At 40.1% G+C, this 20,385-nt stretch overlaps 1 protein-coding gene across 6 annotated transcripts in view; it reads left to right on the plus strand.

The window, feature by feature from the left end:
• The window catches only part of F8 (coagulation factor VIII), a 231,296-nt gene that overhangs the window by 75,267 nt on the left and 135,644 nt on the right, over positions 1 to 20,385 (plus strand). For all 6 annotated transcript variants that reach the window (XM_085838324.1, XM_085838320.1, XM_085838319.1 and 3 more), the window contains exon 12: positions 5,258 to 5,408. In XM_085838324.1, the coding sequence (XP_085694450.1) occupies positions 5,258 to 5,408 (151 nt within the window). The remainder of the gene's footprint in view (positions 1 to 5,257; positions 5,409 to 20,385) is intronic.

Raw genomic sequence — 20,385 nt, forward strand, 5'->3', positions numbered from 1 at the left:
GACATCTCATTATGGATGAATCAAAAGCACCTTAAAATTAGCCATGTTGATTGTACATGCCTTCAATCTAAGTACAGGGGAGACTGAGTTAGGTGAGTGTTTTCAAGGCCTGCTTGGAAAACATAGGAAGTTCTAGGCCAGCCTGTCGTGTGAGCAAAACCCTGTCAGAAAATAAAAGTAACATATTTCATTAAAAAAAATTCGAATACGGTCTAGGAAAAAAAGTAACATATTTCTAGCATCTACAACAGTATGTGACATTTAGTAAGGAACAAATATTTGCTCAACAAAATAGAGGAAAATTGTCTCAGATTGTGGTTAGAACTTAAATTATTTCTACTGCTTTAGAAAATTATCTGAGTAAGAAAAATTTAGTTATTTATAAAAATCTCAATTCTTAGCTCCAGAACAGCTTACTGCCATATTTTGAGGCTTGAATATGAATTCATTTGGACTTTTTAGAATACATAAATTTCTACTAGTTAGAAGGTATAGCATACAAATCCAGAGTGTAGGACTTTCAACTAATATTTGGATATGGCAAAATATCTCTTCTAAGAATATTTCTTAATTATACTTTTCCACAGCTTCTGAAAGATGACTGAAATATATATTCTCTAATTTCCTCTTCAGCAGTTTGGCTTTTGTAACTATGGGTCATATAAAATGAAATTTACACATATGAAGTTTAGATATTAAATCTTATACTCCAGATACCAGGTACCAAAGTTAAATCAGGATCAGATTAATGATCTAAACAGTCCCATATCCTCTAAAGAAATAAAAACTGTCATTAATAGTCTCCCGACCAAAAAAAAAAAAAAAATCCCAGGACCTGATGGGTTTAGTGCAGAGTTCTATCAGACCTTCAAAGAAGATCTAATTCCAGTTCTTCACAAACTATTCCACAAAATAGAAGCAGAGGGTACTCTACCCAATTCATTCTATGAAGCCACAATTACTCTGATACCTAAACCACACAAAGATCCAACAAAGATAGAGAACTCCAGACCAGTTTCCCTTATGAATATCAATGCAAAACTACTCATAAAATTCTTGCAAACAGAATCCAAAAACACATCAAAAGGATCATCCATCATGATCAAGTAGACTTCATGCCAGGAATGTAGGGATTGTTCAATATACAGAAATCATTCAACGTAATCCTCTATATAAACAAACTCAAAGAAAAAAAATCATACGATCATCTTATTAGATGCTGAGAAAGCATGTGACAAAATCCAATGCCTGTTCAAGATAAAAGTCCTGGAGAGATCAGGAATTCAAGGCCCATACCTAAACATAGTAAAAGCAATATACAGCAAACCAGTAGCCAACATCAAACTAAATGGAGAGAAACTCGAAGCAATCCCACTAAATTCAGGGACTAGACATGGCTGTCCACTCTTTCCCTACCTATTCAATGTAGTATTTGAAGTCCTAGCCAGAGCAATTAGATCAAAGGGATACAAATTGGAAAGGAAGAAGTCAAAATATCACTATTTGCAGATGATATGATAGTATATATAAGTGACCCCAAAAACTCCACCAGAGAACTCCTAAACCTGATAAACAGCTTTAGTGCAGTAGCTGGATATAAAATTAATTCAAACAAATCAATGGCCTTCCTCTGCACAAAGGATAAAGAGGCTGAGAAAGAAATTAGGGAAACAACACCCTTCTCAATAGTCACAAATAATATAAAATACTTTTAAAATATAAAAAATAGTGTGACTCTAACTAAGCAAATGAAAGATCTGTATGATAAGACCTTCAAGCCTCTGAAGAAAGAAATCAAAGAAGATCTCAGACGATGAAAAGATCTCCCATGCTCATGGATTGGCAGGATTAGTATAGTAAAAATGGCCATCTTGCCAAAAGCTATCTACTTATTCAATGCAACCCCCATCAAAATTTTAACTCAATTCTTCATAGATTTAGAAAGAGCAATTTCCAAATTCATTTGAAATAACAACAACAACAAAAAGGTAGTGAAAACTATTCTCAACAATAAAAGAACTTCTGGGGGAATCACTATCCCTGACCTCAAGCTGTACTACAGAGCAATTGTGATAAAACCTGCATGGTACTGGTACAGTGAAAGTCAGGTAGATCAATGGAATAGAATTGAAGACCCAGAAATGAACCCACACACCTATGGTCACTTGATCTTTAACAAAGGAGCTAAAACCATCCAGTGGAAAAAAGACAGCATTTTCAACAAATGTTGCTGGCTCCAGTGGCAGTTGGCATGTAGAAGAAGGCAAATCAATCCATTCTTATCTCCTTGTACAAAGCTCAAGTCCAAGTGGATCAAGGACTTTCACATAAAACCAGATACATTGAAATTTAAAGAAGAGAAAGTGGGGACAAGCCTTGAACTTATGGGCACAGGGGAAAAAATCCAGAACAGAACACCAATGGCTTGTCATGTAAGATCAAGAATCAACAAATGAGACCTCATAAAATTGGAAAGCTTCTCAGTGAGTGCATATCATGTGTGTTCTTTTGTGATTGGGTTACCTCATTCAGGATGATATCCTCCAGATCCATCCATTTGCCTAAGAATTTCATAAATTCATTGTTTTTAATAGCTGAATAGTACTTCATTGTGTAAATGTACCACATTTTCTGTATTCTTCTGTTGAGGGACATCTGGGTTCTTTCCAGCTTCTGGCTATTATAAATAAGGCTGCTATGAACATAGTGAAGCATGTGTCCTTATTATAAGTTGGAACATCTTCTGGGTATATGCCTAGGAGAGGAATTGCTGGATCTCCTGGTAGTACTATGTTTAATTTTCTGAGGAACCACTGGACAGATTTCCAGAGTGTACCAGCTTGCAATCCCACCAACAATGGAGGAGTGTTCCTCTTTCCACACATCCTCCCAGGGTCTGCAACGCTATAGGAGGAACAACAATATGAACTAACCAGTACCCGCCAGAGCTGTGTCTGTAGTTGCATATGTAGCAGAGGATGGCCTAGTCGACCATCAATGGGAGGTGAGGTCATTGGTCTTTTGAAGATCATATGCCCCAGTACAGGGGGAATGCCAGGTCCAGGAAGTGGGAGTGGGTGGGTTGGGGAGCTGGGTGAGGGGAGGGTATAGGGAGCTTTGGGGATAGCATTTGAAATGTAAATGAAGAAAATATCTAATAAAAAAATTAAATGGTAAAAAAATTGCAAAGCTTCTGTAAGGCAAATAACACTATTAATAGAACAAAACAGCAACCAACAGATTGGGAAAAGATCTTTCCCAATCCTACACCCGATAGAGGGCTAATATCCAATATATACAAAGAACTCTAGAAGGTAGACTCCAGAGAACCAAATCACCCTATTCAAAAATGGAGTATAGAGCTAAACAAATAATTCTCAACTGAGGAATACTGAATGACTGAGAAGCACCTAAAAAGATGTCCAACATCCTTAGTCATCAGGGAAATGCAAATCAAAACAACCCTGAGATTCCACCTCATACCAGTCAGAATGGCTAAGATAAAAAACTCAGGGGACAGCAGATGCTGGCGAGGATGTAGAGAAAAAGGAATACTCCTCCATTGCTGGTGGGATTGCAAACTGGTACAACCACTCTGGAAATCAGTTTGGCAGTTCCTCAGAAAATTGGACATAGTACTACCTGAGGACCCAGCAATACCACTCCTGGGCATAAACCCAGAAGATGCTCCAACATTTAATAAGGACACATGCTCCACTGTGTTCATAGCAGCCTTATATACAATAGCCAAAAGCTGGAAAGAACCCAGATGTCCCTCAACAGAGGAATGGATACAGAAAATGTGGTATATTTACACAATGGAGTACTACTCAGCTATTAAAAATAATGAATTTATGAAATTCTTAGGCAAATGGATGGATCTGGAGGATATCATCCTGAGTGAGGCAACCCAATCACAAAAGAACACACGTGATATACACTCACTGATAAGTGGATATTAGCCCAGAAGCCCAGAAGCCCAGAAGCTCAGAATACCCAAGATACAATTCATAAACCACATGAAACTCAAGAAGAAGGAAGACCATAGTGTGGATACTTCTATCCTTCTTAGAAGCATGGAACAAAGCACCCATGAAAGGAGTTACAGAGACAAAGTGTGGAGTAGAGACTGAAGAAATGACCATCCACTCACCTGGGGATCCATCTCATATACAATCACCAAACCCAGACACTGTTGCAGATGCCAACAAGTGCTTCCTGAGAGGAGCCTGATATAACTGTATCCTGAGAGGCTCTGCCAGTGCCTGACAAATACAGAAGTGGAGGCTCACAGCCATCCGTTGGACTGAGCATAGGGCCCCCAATGAAGGAGCTAGAAAAAGGACCTAAGGAGCTGAAGGGGTTTGCAGCCCCCTAGGAGGAATAACAATGTGAAGTAGCCAGTACCCCCAGAGCTCCCTGGGACTAAACCACCAACCAAAGAGGACATATGGTGGAACTCATGGCTCTAGGTGCATATGCAGCAGAGGATGGTCTAGTCGGAAATCAATGGGAGGAGAAGCCCTTTGTCCTATGAAGGCTCTATGCCCCAGTGTAGGGGAATACCAGGGCCAGGAATCGGGAGTGGGTGGATTGGTGAGCAGGGGGAGGGAGGGAGGGAGGGAGGGAATAGGGGGAGGCTGTTTTCTGGAGGGGAAACCAGGAAAGGGGATAACATTTGATATGTAAATAAAGAAAATATCCAACAAAAAAAGGAAAAAAATCTTATATTCAATTAGCAGGTGACTCAAAAAAGAATTTAGTTCATTATATAAAGTGCTATTCTAAGATCCTGAGGGAATTTTTTGAACAAAATCTTTATGGTATAATTCAGTGTTCATCCTGTCATATCTTATTTCCTTTTATGTTTTTTTAAATTTCCTATAAGCTGATAGCCTTATATAAAGGTATTTGAAATTTAAGAATTCAGAATGGTATTAATTTTTATTTGATTTGGATGTTCTTTTAAGATCTACATTTCTCTACTTTAAACATATGAAAAGCAAAAACACTGGCACAAACTATACCAGTATATGATCTTGGGTCCAGAAGGAATGAAATTTACTAGATCTAGTTACCTTCCTACCTTGAGGTTTCATTAGTTCTGAACATTCATTCATCACTCAAAATGCCCATCCCTCTGCCAGTACATGGATTTAATAGTATACTCTATGCTATCCCTTTATTCTGGGCTGCTAACTCCTCCCTATAGTATGAGTGACATTTCCTTCTCCTTTTTAATATATGTTATTAACAGATGATGTCAGACAAAAGAAATGTCATCCTGTTTTCTATATTTGATGAGAACCAAAGCTGGTACATCACAGAGAACATGCAACGCTTCCTCCCCAATGCAGCTAAAACACAGCCCCAGGACCCTGGGTTCCAGGCCTCCAACATCATGCACAGTAAGTGAAGAATAACTTGGATTCATTGTATATCTAGTAAAGAGAAAATTGATGCCCCCAACTTATGTCTAGTAACATCTCTTATATAGAGACTATAATAAGTATGTAACTGAAACTACATAATACATATTTTAAAAATCCACTGACTACTTTTCTTTTGCTACCCTGTCCTTTTAATTTGTATTTTATGTCCTATATTATTCTTTATTACCAACTACTCCATACCAAGCTAACTCATTTCAAAATATTTTATTATATAATCATATACTATATACATGATATTTACCTTCCTAAAGTATTAGATTTATCATCTCACAGTGTTAAAAGGTAGTTTAAGCTGGGCAGTGGTGGCACACGCCTTTAATCCCAGCACTTGGGAGGAAGAGACGGGCAGATTTCTGAGTTCGAGACCAGCCTGGTCTACAGAATGAGTTCCAGGACAGCCAAGGCTACACAGAGAAACCCTGTTTCGAAAACAAACAAACAAAAAAAGTTTAAGATCAAAGGGTCAGAAGATTTAATTTCTTCTTCAATCTCTCTTTAGCTTTTAGATGTTGACTTGTCCCTGTACCCTTGTATGGTCTTCCCTCTGTACCTTTCTATATTGTAGTCATCTCTTATTATAAAGGACTTAGGGTCTGCACTAGTAACCTTATTTTAACTAATTTTCTCTTTAAAACCCATCTCTAAATCCAGCCATATTTGGAAGTATTGGAGTTTGAAGCATCAGCATGGAAATAAGGGGAACCCAAATCAGCATATAAAATATGTATGTGTTATTTATGTATAAACACAGATCTGAATAGTAAAAGCATAATAAAATTTTAATCTTAATATCCTACTAGAAAAAGATTATCAGTGATTCAGATAACATGGTTGTCTTAGTCAGGGTTTCTATTCCTGCACAAACATCATGACCAAGAAGCAAGTTGGGGAGGAAAGGGTTTATTCAGCTTACACTTCCATGTTGTTGTTTATCACCAAAGGAAGTCAGGACTGGAACTCAAGAAGGTCAGGAAGCAGGAGCTGATGCAGAGGCCAGGGAGGGATGTTTCTTACTGGCTTGCTTCTCCTGGCTTGCTCAGCCTGCTCTCTTATAGAACCCAAGACTACCAGCCAGAGATGATCCCACCTAAAAGGTGCCCTCCACCCTTGATCACTAATTGAGAAAATGCCCCACAGCTGGATCTCATGGAGGAATTTCCCCAACTGAAGCTCCTTTCTCCGTGATAACTCCAGCCTGTGCCAACTTGACACACAAAACCAGCCAGTACAATGACATATTTGTCAAACTGGAAAAATTATAAGACCATTATTACTAGTGGGTATGGGTAAAAGGGCACTGTTATACAGAACAAGTAGGAAATACTATAGTTCTTTTGAAAATTACCTTGCTTATTACTTTTTTTTAAAGATTTATTTATTTATTTATTATATGTAATTACACTGTAGCTGTCTTCAGACACTCCAGAAGAGGGTACCAATCTTGTAACAGATGGTTGTGAGCCACCATGTGGTTGCTGGGAATTGAACTCATGACTTTCAGAAGAGCAGTCGCGCTCTTAACCACTGAGCCATCTCCCCAGCCCTGCTTATTACATTTTGAAATATATGCTTTTGAAGTTCTGGTCCTTGTTGGGATGGGATAAGCACACGTTACCCTATTAGTTTCATATAATGTGACTAAAATTCAAATCATTGAAAATCACAGAAAAATTGCCTAAGAACAGAACCCTGAAAAGTTATATTTTAGGATATTCTAAGAGGTGCCTTCTATCAGAATTCTATGCCCTTTGTCTTATAATATTAATCCTCCACTTGAAGTCAAACTGAGCCTCACATTTAATTTGGACTTCTGGTAATACTTCTCTATTTTAATCTAGAGTCTTAATACTTTACTGTCTGTTCTAAAAGTTTTTTTTTTAATTTTTAATATTTTTATTACATATTTTCCTCAGTTACATTTCCAATGCTATCCCAAAAGTCCCCCATAGCGCCCCCCACTTCCCTACCCACCCATTCCCATTCTTTTGGCCCTGGCATTCCCCTCTATTGGGGCATATAAAGTTTGCAAGTCCAATGGGCCTCTCTTTCCAATGATGGCCGACTAGGCCATCTTTCGATACATATGCAGCTAGAGACAAGAGCTCCGGGGTTCTGGTTAGTACATCATGTTGTTCCAACAATAGGGTTGTAGATCCCTTTAGCTCCTTGGGTACTTTCTCTAGCTTCTGCATAGGGAGCCCTGTGATACATCCAATAGCTGACTGTGAACATCCACTCCTGTGTTTGCTAGGCCCCGGCATCATCTCACAAGAGACAGCTATATTTGGGTCCTTTCAGCAAAATCTTGCTAGTGTATGCAATGGTGTCAGCGTTTGGAAGCTGATTATGGGAAGGATCCCTGGATATGGCAGTCTCTAAATGGTCCATCCTTTCATCACAGCTACGAACTTTGTCTCTGTAACTCCTTCCCTGGGTGTTTTGTTCCCAATTCTAAGAAGGGGCACAGTGTCCACACTTTGGTCTTCATTCTTCTTGAGTTTCATGCATTTAGTAAATTGTATCTTATATCTTGGGTATCCTAAGTTTTGGGCTAATATCCACTTATCAGTGAATACATATTGTGTGAGTTCTTTTGTGATTGTGTTACTTCACTCAAGATGATGCCCTCCAGGTCCATCCATTTGGCTAGGAATTTCATAAATTCATTCTTTTTAATAGCTGAGTAGTACTCCATTGTGTAAATGTACCATAATTTCTGTATCCATTCCTCTGTTGAGGGGCATCTGGGTTCTTTCCAGCTTCTGGCTATTATAAATAGGGCTGCTATGAACATAGTGGAGCTTGTGTCCTTTTTACCGGTTGGGACATCTTCTGGATATATGCCCAGGAGAGGTATTGCTGGATCCTCCGGTAGTACTATGTCCAATTTTCTGAGGAACCGCCAGACTGATTTCCAGAGTGGTTGTACAAGCTTGCAATCCCACCAACAATGGAGGAGTGTTCCTCTTTCTCCACATCCTCGCCAGCATCTGCTGTCACCTGAATTTTTGATCTTAGCCATTCTGACTGGTGTGAGGTGGAATCTCAGGGTTGTTTTGATTTGCATTTCCCTGATGATTAAGGATGTTGAACATTTTTTCAGGTGCTTCTCTGCCATTCGGTATTTCTCAGGTGAGAATTCTTTGTTCAGTTCTGAGCCCCATTTTTTAATGGGGTTATTTGACTTTCTGGAGTCCACCTTCTTGAGTTCTTTATATATATTGGATATTAGTCCCTTATCTGATTTAGGATAGGTGAAGATCCTTTCCCAATCTGTTGGTGGTTTTTTTGTCTTATTGATGGTGTCTTTAGCCTTGCAGAAGCTTTGCAGTTTCATGAGGTCCCACTTGTCAATTCTCGATCTTACAGCACAAGCCATTACTGTTCTATTCAAGAATTTTCCCCCTGTGCCCATATCTTCAAGGCTTTTCCCCACTTTCTCCTCTATAAGTTTCAGTGTCTCTGGTTTTATGTGAAGTTCCTTGATCCACTTAGACTTGACCTTAGTACAAGGAGATAGGAATGGATCGATTCGCATTCTTCTACATGTTAACAACCAGTTGTGCCAGCACCATTTGTTGAAAATGCTGTCTTTCTTCCACTGGATGGTTTTAGCTCCCTTGTCGAAGATCAAGTGACCATAGGTGTGTGGGTTCATTTCTGGGTCTTCAATTCTATTCCATTGGTCTATTTGTCTGTCACTATACCAGTACCATGCAGTTTTTATCACAATTGCTCTGTAGTAGAGCTTTAGGTCCGGCATGGTGATTCCACCAGAGGTTCTTTTATCCTTGAGAAGAGTTTTTGCTATCCTAGGTTTTTTGTTATTCCAGATGAATTTGCAGATTGCACTTTCTAATTCGTTGAAGAATTGATTTGGAATTTTGATGGGGATTGCATTGAATCTGTAGATTGCTTTTGGCAAGATAGCCATTTTTACAATGTTGATCCTGCCAATCCATGAGCATGGGAGATCTTTCCATCTTCTGAGATCTTCTATAATTTCTTTCTTCAGAGACTTGAAGTTTTTATTATACAGATCTTTCACTTCCTTAGTTAGAGTCACGCCAAGATATTTTATATTATTTGTGACTATTGAGAAGGGTGTTGTTTCCCTAATTTCTTTCTCAGCCTGTTTATTCTTTGTGTAGAGAAAGGCCATTGATTTGTTTGAGTTAATTTTATATCCAGCTACTTCACCGAAGCTGTTTATCAGGCTTAGGAGTTCTCTGGTGGAATTTTTAGGGTCACTTATATATACTATCATATCATCTGCAAAAAGAGATATTTTGACTTCATCTTTTCCAATTTGTATCCCTTTGATCTCCTTTTGTTGTCGAATTGCTCTGGCTAGGACTTCAAGTACAATGTTGAATAGGTATGGAGAAAGTGGACAGCCTTGTCTAGTCCCTGATTTTAGAGGGATTGCTTCAAGCTTCTCACCATTTACTTTGATGTTGGCTACTGGTTTGCTGTAGATTGCTTTTATCATGTTTAGGTATGGGCCTTGAATTCCTGATCTTTCCAAGACTTTTATCATGAATGGGTGTTGGATCTTGTCAAATGCTTTTTCCGCATCTAACGAGATGACCATTTGGTTTTTGTCTTTGAGTTTGTTTATATACTGGATTACGTTGATGGATTTCCGTATATTGAACCATCCCTGCATCCCTGGGATGAAACCTACTTGGTCAGGATGGATGATTGTTTTGATGTGTTCTTGGATTTGGTTAGCAAGAACTTTATTGAGGATTTTTGCATCAATATTCATAAGGGATATTGGTCTGAAGTTTTCTATCTTTGTTGGGTCTTTTTGTGGTTTAGGTATCAGAGTAATTGTGGCTTCATAGAATGAGTTGGGTAGAGTACCTTCTGTTTCTATTTTGTGGAATAGTTTGTGAAGAACTGGGATTAGATCTTCTTTGAAGGTCTGATAGAACTCTGCACTAAACCCATCTGATCCTGGGCATTTTTAGTTGGGAGACTATTAATGACTGCTTCTATTTCTTTGGGGGATATAGGGCTGTTTAGATCATTAACCTGATCTTGATTCAACTTTGGTACCTGGTATCTGTCTAGGAACTTCTCCATTTCATCCAGGTTCTCCAGTTTTGTTGAGTATAGCCTTTGGTAGAAGGATCTGATGGTGTTTTGGATGTCTTCAGGATCAGTTGTTATGTCTCCTTTTTCATTTCTGATTTTGTTAATTAGGATGCTTTCCCTGTGTCCTCTAGTGAGTCTGGCTAAGGGTTTATCTATCTTGTTGATTTTCTCCAAGAACAAGCTCCTTGATTGGTTGATTCTTTGAATAGTTCTTCTTGTTTCCACTTGGTTGATTTTGCCCCTGAGTTTGATTATTTCCTGCCGTCTACTCCTCTTGGGTGAATTTGCTTCCTTTTGTTCTAGTGCTTTTAGGTATGTTGTCAAGCTGCTAATGTGTGCTCTCTCTAGTTTCCTTTTGGAGGCACTCAGAGCTATGAGTTTTCCTCTTAGAAATGCTTTCATTGCGTCCCATAAGTTTGGGTATGTTGTGGCTTCATTTTCATTGAACTCTAAAAGTCCTTAATTTCTTTCTTCATTCCTTCCTTGACCAAGGTATCAATTAGAAGAGTGTTGTTCAGTTTCCACGTGAAGGTTGGCTTTCTATTATTTATTTTGTTATTGAAGATCAGCCTTAGTCCATGGTGATCTGATAGGATGCATGGGACAATTTCAATATTTTGGTATCTGTTGAGGCCTGTTTTGTGACCAATTATGTGGTCAATTTTGGAGAAGGTACCATGAGGTGCTGAAAAGAAGGTATATCCTTTTGTTTTAGGATAGAATGTTCTGTAGATATCTGCCAGATCCATTTGATTCATAATTTCTGTTAGTTTCACTGTGTCCCTGTTTAGTTTCTGTTTCCAGGATCTGTCCATTGGTGAAAGTGGTGTGTTGAAGTCTCCCACTATTATTGTATGAGGTGCAATGTGTGCTTTGAGATTTACTAAAGTTTCTTTAATGAATGTGGCTGCCTTTGTATTTGGAGCATAGATATTCAGGATTGATAGTTCCTCTTGGAGGATTTTACCTTTGATGAGTATGAAGTGTCCCTCCCTGTCTTTTTTAATGACTTTGGGTTGGAAGTCAATCTTATCAGATATTAGAATGGCTACTCCAGCTTGTTTCTTCATACCATTTGCTTGGAAAATTGTTTTCCAGCCTTTCATTCTGAGGTAGTGTCTATCTTTTTCTCTGAGATGAGTTTCCTGTAAGCAGCAAAATGTTGGGTCTTGTTTGTGTAGCCAGTTTGTTAGTCTATGTCTTTTTATCGGGGAGTTGAGTCCATTGATATTAAGAGATATTAAGGAAAAGTAATTGTTGTTTCCTGTTATTTTTGTTGTTAAAGTTGGCATTCTGTTCTTGTGGCTGTCTTCTTTTAGTTTTGTTGAGGGATTACCTTCTTGTTGTTTCTAGGGCGTGGTTCCTGTCCTTGTATTGGTTTTTTTTCTGTTATTATCCTTTGAAGGGCTGGATTCGTGGAGAGATAATGTGTGAATTTGGTTTTGTCGTGGAATACTTTGGTTTCTCCATCTATGTTAATTGAGAGTTTGGCTGGGTATAGTAGCCTGGGCTGGAATTTGTGTTCTTTTAGTGTCTGTATAACATCCGTCCAGGATCTTCTGGCTTTCATAGTCTCTGGTGAGAAATCTGGTGTAATTATGATAGGCTTGCCTTTATATGTTACTTGGCCTTTTTCTCTTACTGCTTTTAGTATTCTGTCTTTATTTAGAGCATTTGTTGTTCTGATTATTATGTGTCGGGAGGTATTTCTTTTCTGGTCCAGTCTATTTGGAGTTCTGTAGGCTTCTTGTATGTTCATGGGCATCTCTTTCTTTAGATTTGGGAAGTTTTCTTCTATAATTTTGTTGAAGATGTTTGCTGGTCCTTTGAGTTGAAAATCTTCATTCTCATCCACTCCTATTATCTGTAGGCTTGGTCTTCTCATTGTGTCCTGTATTTCTTGGATGTTTTGAGTTAGGATCTTTTTGCATTTTACATTTTCCTTGATTGTTGTGCCGATGTTCTCTATGGAATCTTCTGCACCTGAGATTCTCTCTTCCATCTCTTGTATTCTGTTGCTGATGCTCGTATCTATGATTCCAGATTTCTTTCCTAGGGTTTCTATCTCCAGTGTTGCCTCATTTTGGGTTTTCTTTATTGTGTCTACTTCCCTTTTTAGGTCTAGTATGGTTTTGTTCAATTCCATCATCTGTTTGGATGTGTTTTCCTGTTTTTCTGTAAGGACTTCTACCCGTTTGATTATGTTATCCTGTTTTTCTTTAACGATTTGTAACTCTTTAGCAGTGTTCTCCTGCAATTCTTTAAGGGATTTTTGTGCTTCCTCTTTAATGTCTTCTACCTGTTTACCAGTGTTCCTTTGTATTTCTTTAAGTGTGTTATTAAAGTCCTTCTTGAAGTCCTCTACCATCATCATGAGATATGCTTTTAGATCCGTGTCTAGCTTTTCCGGTGTATTGGGGTGCCCTGGACTGGGCGAAGTGGGAGTGCTAGGTTCTGATGATGGTGACTGGTCTTGGTTTCTGTTAGTAAGATTATTATGTTTACCTTTTGCCATCTGGTAATCTCTGGGGTTAGTTGTTGTCGCTGTCACTATTTGAATATTGGAGGAGAAGCTGTGTTCCACTTACCAGCAGTCTCAAAATCCTGTGGCGGTGGTCGTGGGTAGCTGGCGGGTGTCAGCCGACCCTGCGCCCTAGCTACCCTGGCGCTTTTCTGACCGGAGAGGCTTGTGGCCCTACTGAGGCCGGATTTCTTCCTCCCCAACCAAAGCAGTCTCAGGTCCTGCGCAATTGGATTGGAGCAGAAGCTGTGTTCCACACACCAGCAGTCTCAAAATCCTGTGGTGGGGGTCGTGGGTAGCTGGCGGGTGTCAGCCGACCCTGCGCTCTAGCTACTCCGGTGCTGGTCCGGCCGGAAGTGGCCTGTGGTCCTACTCAGGTCGTTTTTCTGCTTCCCTAACTAATGCAGTCTCAGGTCCCGCGCGCAATTGGATTGGAGCAGAAGCTGTGTTCCACTCACCAGAAGTCTTAAGATCCTGTGGCGGGGGTCGTGGGTAGCTGGCGGGTGTCAGCCGACCCTGCACCCTAGCTACCCTGGCGCTTTTCTGACCGGAGAGGCTTGTGGCCCTACTGAGGCCGGATTCCTTCCTCCCCAACCAAAGCAGTCTCAGGTCCCGCGCAATTGGATTGGAGCAGAAGCAGTGTTCCACTCACCAGAAGTCTTAAGATCCTGTGGCGGGTGTTGTGGGTAGCTCGCGAGTGTCAGCAGACCCTGTGCCCTAGCTACCCCAGCGCTTTTCTGACCGGAGAGGCTTGTGGCCCTACTGAGGCCGGATTTCTGCCTCCCCAACCAAAGCAGTCTCAGGTCCCGCGTGATTGGACTGGAGCAGAAGCTGTGTTCCACACACCAGCAGTCTCAAAATCCTGTGGTGGGGGTCGTGGGTAGCTGGCGGGTGTCAGCTGACCCTGCGCTCTAGCTACTCCGGTGCTGGTCCGGCCGGAAGTGGCCTGTGGTCCTACTCAGGTCGTTTTTCTGCTTCCCTAACTAATGCAGTCTCAGGTCCCGCGCGCAATTGGATTGGAGCAGAAGCTGTGTTCCACTCACCAGAAGTCTTAAGATCCTGTGGCGGGTGTTGTGGGTAGCTGGCGAGTGTCAGCCGACCCTGCGCCCTAGCTACCCCGGCGCTTTTCTGACCGGAGAGGCTTGTGGCCCTACTAAGGCTGGATCTCTTCCTCCCCAACCAAAGCAGTCTCAGGTCCTGCGCAATTGGATTGGAGCAGAAGCTGTGTTCCACTCACCAGAAGTCTTAAGATCCTGTGGCGGGTGTTGTGGGTAGCTGGTGAGTGTCAGCAGACCCTGCGCCCTAGCTACCCCGGCGCTTTTCTGACCGGAGAGGCTTGTGGCCCTACTCTCTAAAAGTTTTGATGTTTAAATTCCCTTCCGTTGCATTGACATTTTTCACATAAACATATATATATAAACATATGTATTTCATATGTTTCAAAGACATAGCTTTTTAAAAATTATTTTTATTAGGTATTTTCCTCATTTACATTTCAAATGCTATCCCAAAAGTTCTCCATAACCTCCGCCCCCACTTCTCTACCCACCCACTCCCAGTTTTTGGCCCTGGTGTTCCCCTGTACTGGGGCATATAAAGTTTGCAAGACGAATGGGCCTCTCTTTCCAGTGATGGCCGACTAGGCCATCTTTTGATACATATGCAACTACAGTCAAGAGCTCTGGGGTACTGGTTAGTTCATAATGTTGTTCCACCTATAGGGTTGCAGATGCCTTTAGCTCCTTGGATACTTTCTCTAGCTCCTCCATTGGGGGCCCTGTGATCCATCCAATAGCTGACTGTGAGCATCCACGTCTTTGTTTGCTAGGCCCCACCATAGTCTCACAAGAGACAGCTATATCTGGGTCCTTTCAGCAAAATCTTGCTAGTGTATGCAATGGTGTCAGCGTTTGGAGGCTGATTATGGGATGGATCCCTGGATATGGCAGTCTCTAGATGGTCCATCCTTTTGTCTCAGCTCCAAACGTTGTCTGTGTAACTCCTTCCATGGCTGTTTTGTTCCCAATTCTAAGAAGGGGCACAGTGTCCACACTTTGGTCTTCATTCTTCTTGAGTTTCATGTGTTTCACAAATTGTATCTTACACATTGGGTATTCTAAGTTTCTGGGCTAATATCCACTTATCAGTGAGTACATATCTTGTGAGTTCCTTTATGATTGGGTTACCTCACTCAGGAAGATGCCCTCCAGGTCCAACCATTTGCCTAGGAATTTCATAAATTCATTCTTTTTAATAGCTGAGTAGTACTCCATTGTGTAAATGTACCACATTTTTTGTATCTATTCCTCTGTTGAGGGGCATCTGGGTTCTTTCCAGCTTCTGGCTATTAGAAATAAGGCTGCTATGAACATAGTGGAGCATGTGTCCTTCTTACCAGTTGGAACATCTCCTGGATATATGCCCAGGAGAGGTATTGCAGGATCCTCCGGTAATACTCTGTCCAATTTTCTGAGGAACCGCCAGACTGATTTCCAGAGTGGTTGTATAAGCTTTCAATCCCACCAACAATGGGGGAGTGTTCCTCTTTCTCCACATCCTCACCAGCATCTGCTGTCACCTGAATTTTTTATCTTAGCCATTCTGACTGGTCTGAGATGGAATCTCAGGGTTGTTTTGGTTTGCATTTCCCTGATGATTAAGGATGCTGAACATTTTTTCAGGTGCTTCTCAGCCATTTGGTATTCCTCAAGTGAGAATTCTTTGTTTAGCTTTGAGCCCCATTTTTAATGGGGTTATTTGACTTTCTGGAGTCCACCTTCTTGAGTTCTTGATATATATTGGATATTAGTCCCCTATCTGATTTGGGATAGGTAAAGATCCTTTCCCAATCTGTTGGTGGCCTTTTGGTCTTATCGACTGTGTCTTTTGCCTTGAAGAAGCTTTGCAGTTTTATGAGGTCCCATTTATCGATTCTTGATCTTACAGCACAAGACATTGCTGTTCTATTCAGGAATTTTCCCCCTGTACCCATATCTTCGAGGCTTTTCCCCACTTTCTCCTCTATAAGTTTCAGTGTCTCTGGTTTTATGGGGAGTTCCTTGATCCACTTAGATTTGACCTTAGTACAAGGAGATAGGAATGGATCAATTCACATTCTTCTACAGGATAACCACCAGTTGTGCCAGCACCATTTGTTGAAAATGCTGTCTTTTTTCCACTGGATGCTTTTACCTCCCTTGTCAAAGATCAAGTGACCATAGGTGTGTGGGTCCATTTCTGGGTCTTCAATTCTATTCCACTGGTCTACTTCTCTGTGGCTCTAGCAGTACCATGCAGTTTTTATCACAATTGCTCTGTAGTACAGCTTTAGGTCAGGCATGGTGATTCCACCAGAGGTTCTTTTATCCTTGAGAAGAGTTTTAGCTATCCTAGGTTTTTTGTTATTCCAGATGAATTTGCAGATTGCTCTTTCTAATTCGTTGAAGAATTGAGTTGGAATTTTGATGGGGATTGCATTGAATCTGTAGATTGCTTTTGGCAAGATAGCCATTTTTACAATGTTGATCCTGCCAATCCATGAGCAAGAGAGATCTTTCCATCTTCTGAGATCTTCTTTTGTTTTAGAAGAAAATGTTCTGTAGATTTCTGTTAAGCCATTTGTTTCGTCACTTCTGTTAGTTTTACTGTTTCCCTGTTTAGTTTCTGATTCCATGATCTGTCTATTGATGAAAGTGGTGTGTTGAAGTTTCCCTATATTATTGTGTGAGGTTCAATGTGTGCTTTGAGTTTTACTAAAGTTTCTTTAATGAATGTGGCAGCCCTTGCATTTGAAGCATAGATATTCAGAATTGAGAGTTCCTCTTGGAGAATTTTAACTTTGAAGAGTATGAAGTATCCCTCCTTTTCTTTTTTGATAACTTTGGGTTGGAAGTCGATTTTATTCGATATTAGAATGGCTACTCTAGCTTGTTTCTTCAGACCATTTACTTGGAAAATTGTTTTCCAGCCTTTCACTCTGAGGTAGTGTCTGTCTTTTTCCCTGAGATGGGTTTCCTGTAAGCAGCAGAATGTTGGGTCATGTTTGTGTAGCCAGTCTGTTAGTCTATGTCTTTTTATTGGGGAATTGAGTCTATTGATATTAAGAGATATTAAGGAAAACTAATTGTTGCTTCCTATTATTTTTGTTGTTAGAGTTGGCATTCTGTTCTTCTGGCTGTCTTCTTTTTGGTTTGTTGAGGGATTACTTTCTTGATTTTTCTAGGGCAAGGTTTCCATCCTTGTATTGGTTTTTTCTGTTATTATCCTTTGAAGGGTTTGATTCGTGGAAATATAATGTGTGAATTTTGTTTTGTCATGGAATACTTTGGTTTCTCCATCTATGGTAATTGAGAGTTTGGCTTGGTACAGTAGCCTGGGCTGGCATTTGTGTTCTCTTAGTGTCTGTATAACATCTCTCCAGGATCTTCTAGCTTTCCTAGTCTCTGGTGAAAAGTCTGGTGTATTTCTGATAGGCCTGTCTTTATATGTTACTTGACCTTTTTCCCTTACTGCTTTTAATATTCTATCTTTATTTAGTGTATTTGTTGTTCTGATTATTATGTGTCGGGAGGTCTTTCTTTTCTGGTCCAGTCTATTTGGAGTTCTGTAGGCTTCTTGTATGTTCATGGGCATCTCGTTCTTTAGGTTTGGGAAGTTTTCTTCTATAATTTTGTTGAAGATATTTGCTGGCCCTTTAAGTTGAAAATCTTCATTCTCATCTACTCCTATTATCCATAGGTTTGGTCTTCTCATTGTGTCCTGGATTTCCTGGATGTTTTGAGTTAGGATCTTTTTGTATTTTGTATTTTCTTTGATTGTTGTTCCAATGTTCTGTATGGAATCTTCTGCACCTGATATTCTCTCTTCCATCTTTTGTATTCTGTTACTGATGCTTGCATCTATGGTTTCAGATTTCTTTCCCAGGTTTTCTATCTCCAGCGTTGCCTCTCTTTGGGTTTTCTTTATTGTGTCTACTTCCCTTTTTAGGTCTTGGATGGTTTTATTCAATTCCATCACCTGTTTGGTTGTGTTTTCCTGCAATTCTTTAAGGGATTTTTGTGCTTCCTCTTTAAGGCCTTCTACCTATTTAGCAGTGTTCTGCTGTATTTTTTTAAAAGATTTATTTATTTATTATATGTAAGTACACTGTAGCTTTCTTCAGACACTCCAGAAGAGGATGCCAGATCTCGTTATGGATGGTTGTGAGCCACCATGTGGTTGCTGGGATTTGAACTCTGGACCTTTGGAAGAGCAGTCGGGTGCTCTTACCCACTGAGCCATCTCACCAGCCCCTCTCCTGTATTTTTAAAGTGAGTCATTAAAGTCCTTCTTGATATCCTCTACCATCATTATGAGATATGCTTTTAAAATCGGAACTATCTTTTTGGGAGTGTTGGGGTGCCCAGGACTGGGTGGGATGGGAGTGCTTCGTTCTGATAATGGTGAGTGGTATTGGTTTCTGTTCATAAGATTCTTATGTTTGCCTTTTGCCATCTGGTAATCTCTGGAGTTAGTTGTTATAGTTATCTCTGGTTAGAGGTTGTTCCTCAGGTGATTATTTTAGCCTCTATCAGCAGACCTGGGAGACTAGCTCTCTCCTGAGTTTCAGTGTTCAGAGTACTCTCTGCAGGCAAGCTCTCCTCTTGCAGGGATGGTGCCCAGATATCTAGTGTTCGATCCTGCCTCCTGGCAGAAGTTGTGATCCACTCACCAGAGGTCCTAAGCTCCTATGGAGAGTCCTGTGGGGACCTTGGGGGTGTCCTCAGACTCTGTGCCCAAGGTGCCCCAGTGCTGCTGTGGACCGGAAGGTACTTGTGACCCTGATCAGGCCAGGTTTTCTGCTTCCCTAATTAATGCAGTCTCAGGTCCAGAGCAATTGGGTTGGAGCAGAAGTTGTGTTCCACTTACCAGAGGTCTTAAGATCCTGTGGGGGGTCCTGTGGGGACCTGGCCTACATAGCTTATTTTGCCAAGAGGATGATTTGTAGTAGTTAATTCAGATGACCCATATTTTTTTTCTCCTTTGTTACCTTTTGGTCAGGATTTCGTTGTTGATATTTTTCCCACCTAACAATATTGCACTTTATTATTTCCTTAGTGTAATATAAACTAGATATCTCTGATTTTATTATTCTATCCATCATTTCTCCACTTCCTAATACAGCTTGTTTCAAATACTAGAGTAAGCACCTCTCTAGACAGTGAACACACATTATTTTAATGGAGATATTGTTTAAAACAAAAGAGAGATCGTTACATGGAATCTAAAACAAAGTGAAACACATGTACTAGACAGGGTTCTCTAGAGTAACAGAAGTTACAGGATAGATAGATAGATAGATAGATAGATAGATAGATAGATAGATATTGATATATATCAATATAGATATAGATAAAGTAGATTTATTACAATGACTTACAGGCTGCAGTTCAGCTAATCCAACAATGGCTGGCTGTGAACAGAAATTCCAATAATCTTGTAGTTTCTCAGTCAACAAGGTTGGGATGTTTCAGCTCATCTTCAGAATGTGGTGGAATCCAGAAGAAGTAGGCTTTAACACCAGTGAAGTAATGGATGTGTTAGCAAAGCAAGGAAAGGCAGGCAAAAAGCAAAACCTTCCTTCTTCCATTGTCTTACATAGTTTTCCAGCAGAAAGTGTAACCCAGATTAAAGTTATGTTTTCCAGCCTTAAGATCTGATTTAAAGGTGTATCTTTGCCCATCTCAAAAGATCTATACCTTTTGGCATGTGTCTTTCTATTTCAAAGATTCAGATTAAAAGTGGATCTTCTTACTTCAGAGTAAGCAAAAAGTCCCTTACAGTTGTGTCCTCTATTTGGGGGTTTCAGTTCCAGATATAGTTAAGTTGACAACCAAGAATAGCCATCACAATACATAAAAACAAAGAGTAAAGTAGTGGTTACCAAAGTCTGAGCAGCTCACTTTCTTGTTCATGCTTACCTAATTTTTTATACATCCTAGAACTGCCTGCCTGAGGAATCATGATGCCTAGAGTGGAGTGGGCCCTCCTACATTAATTAATAATCAAAACAATTCCTCACATACATGTCCACTGTATTAATTAGGATTCTCTAAATGAATAGAACATATTAAATGATTATATATAAAGAGGATTTATTAGAATGGCTTGAAGGCTGTGGTCCAGCTATTTCAACAATGGCTGTCTATCAAGGGAAGTTCCAAGGATCCAGTACCTATTAAGTCCATAAGACTGGATGTCTCAGTTGGTCTTAAGTATACACCATAATCCCAAAGAAGTAGGCTCTAATGCCAGTGACAGAATGGACTT

Source organism: Mus caroli, unplaced genomic scaffold (genome assembly GCF_978045245.1).
Source record: "Mus caroli unplaced genomic scaffold, Mus_caroli_1 scaffold_5, whole genome shotgun sequence".
Taxonomy (NCBI): Eukaryota; Metazoa; Chordata; class Mammalia; order Rodentia; family Muridae; genus Mus; species Mus caroli.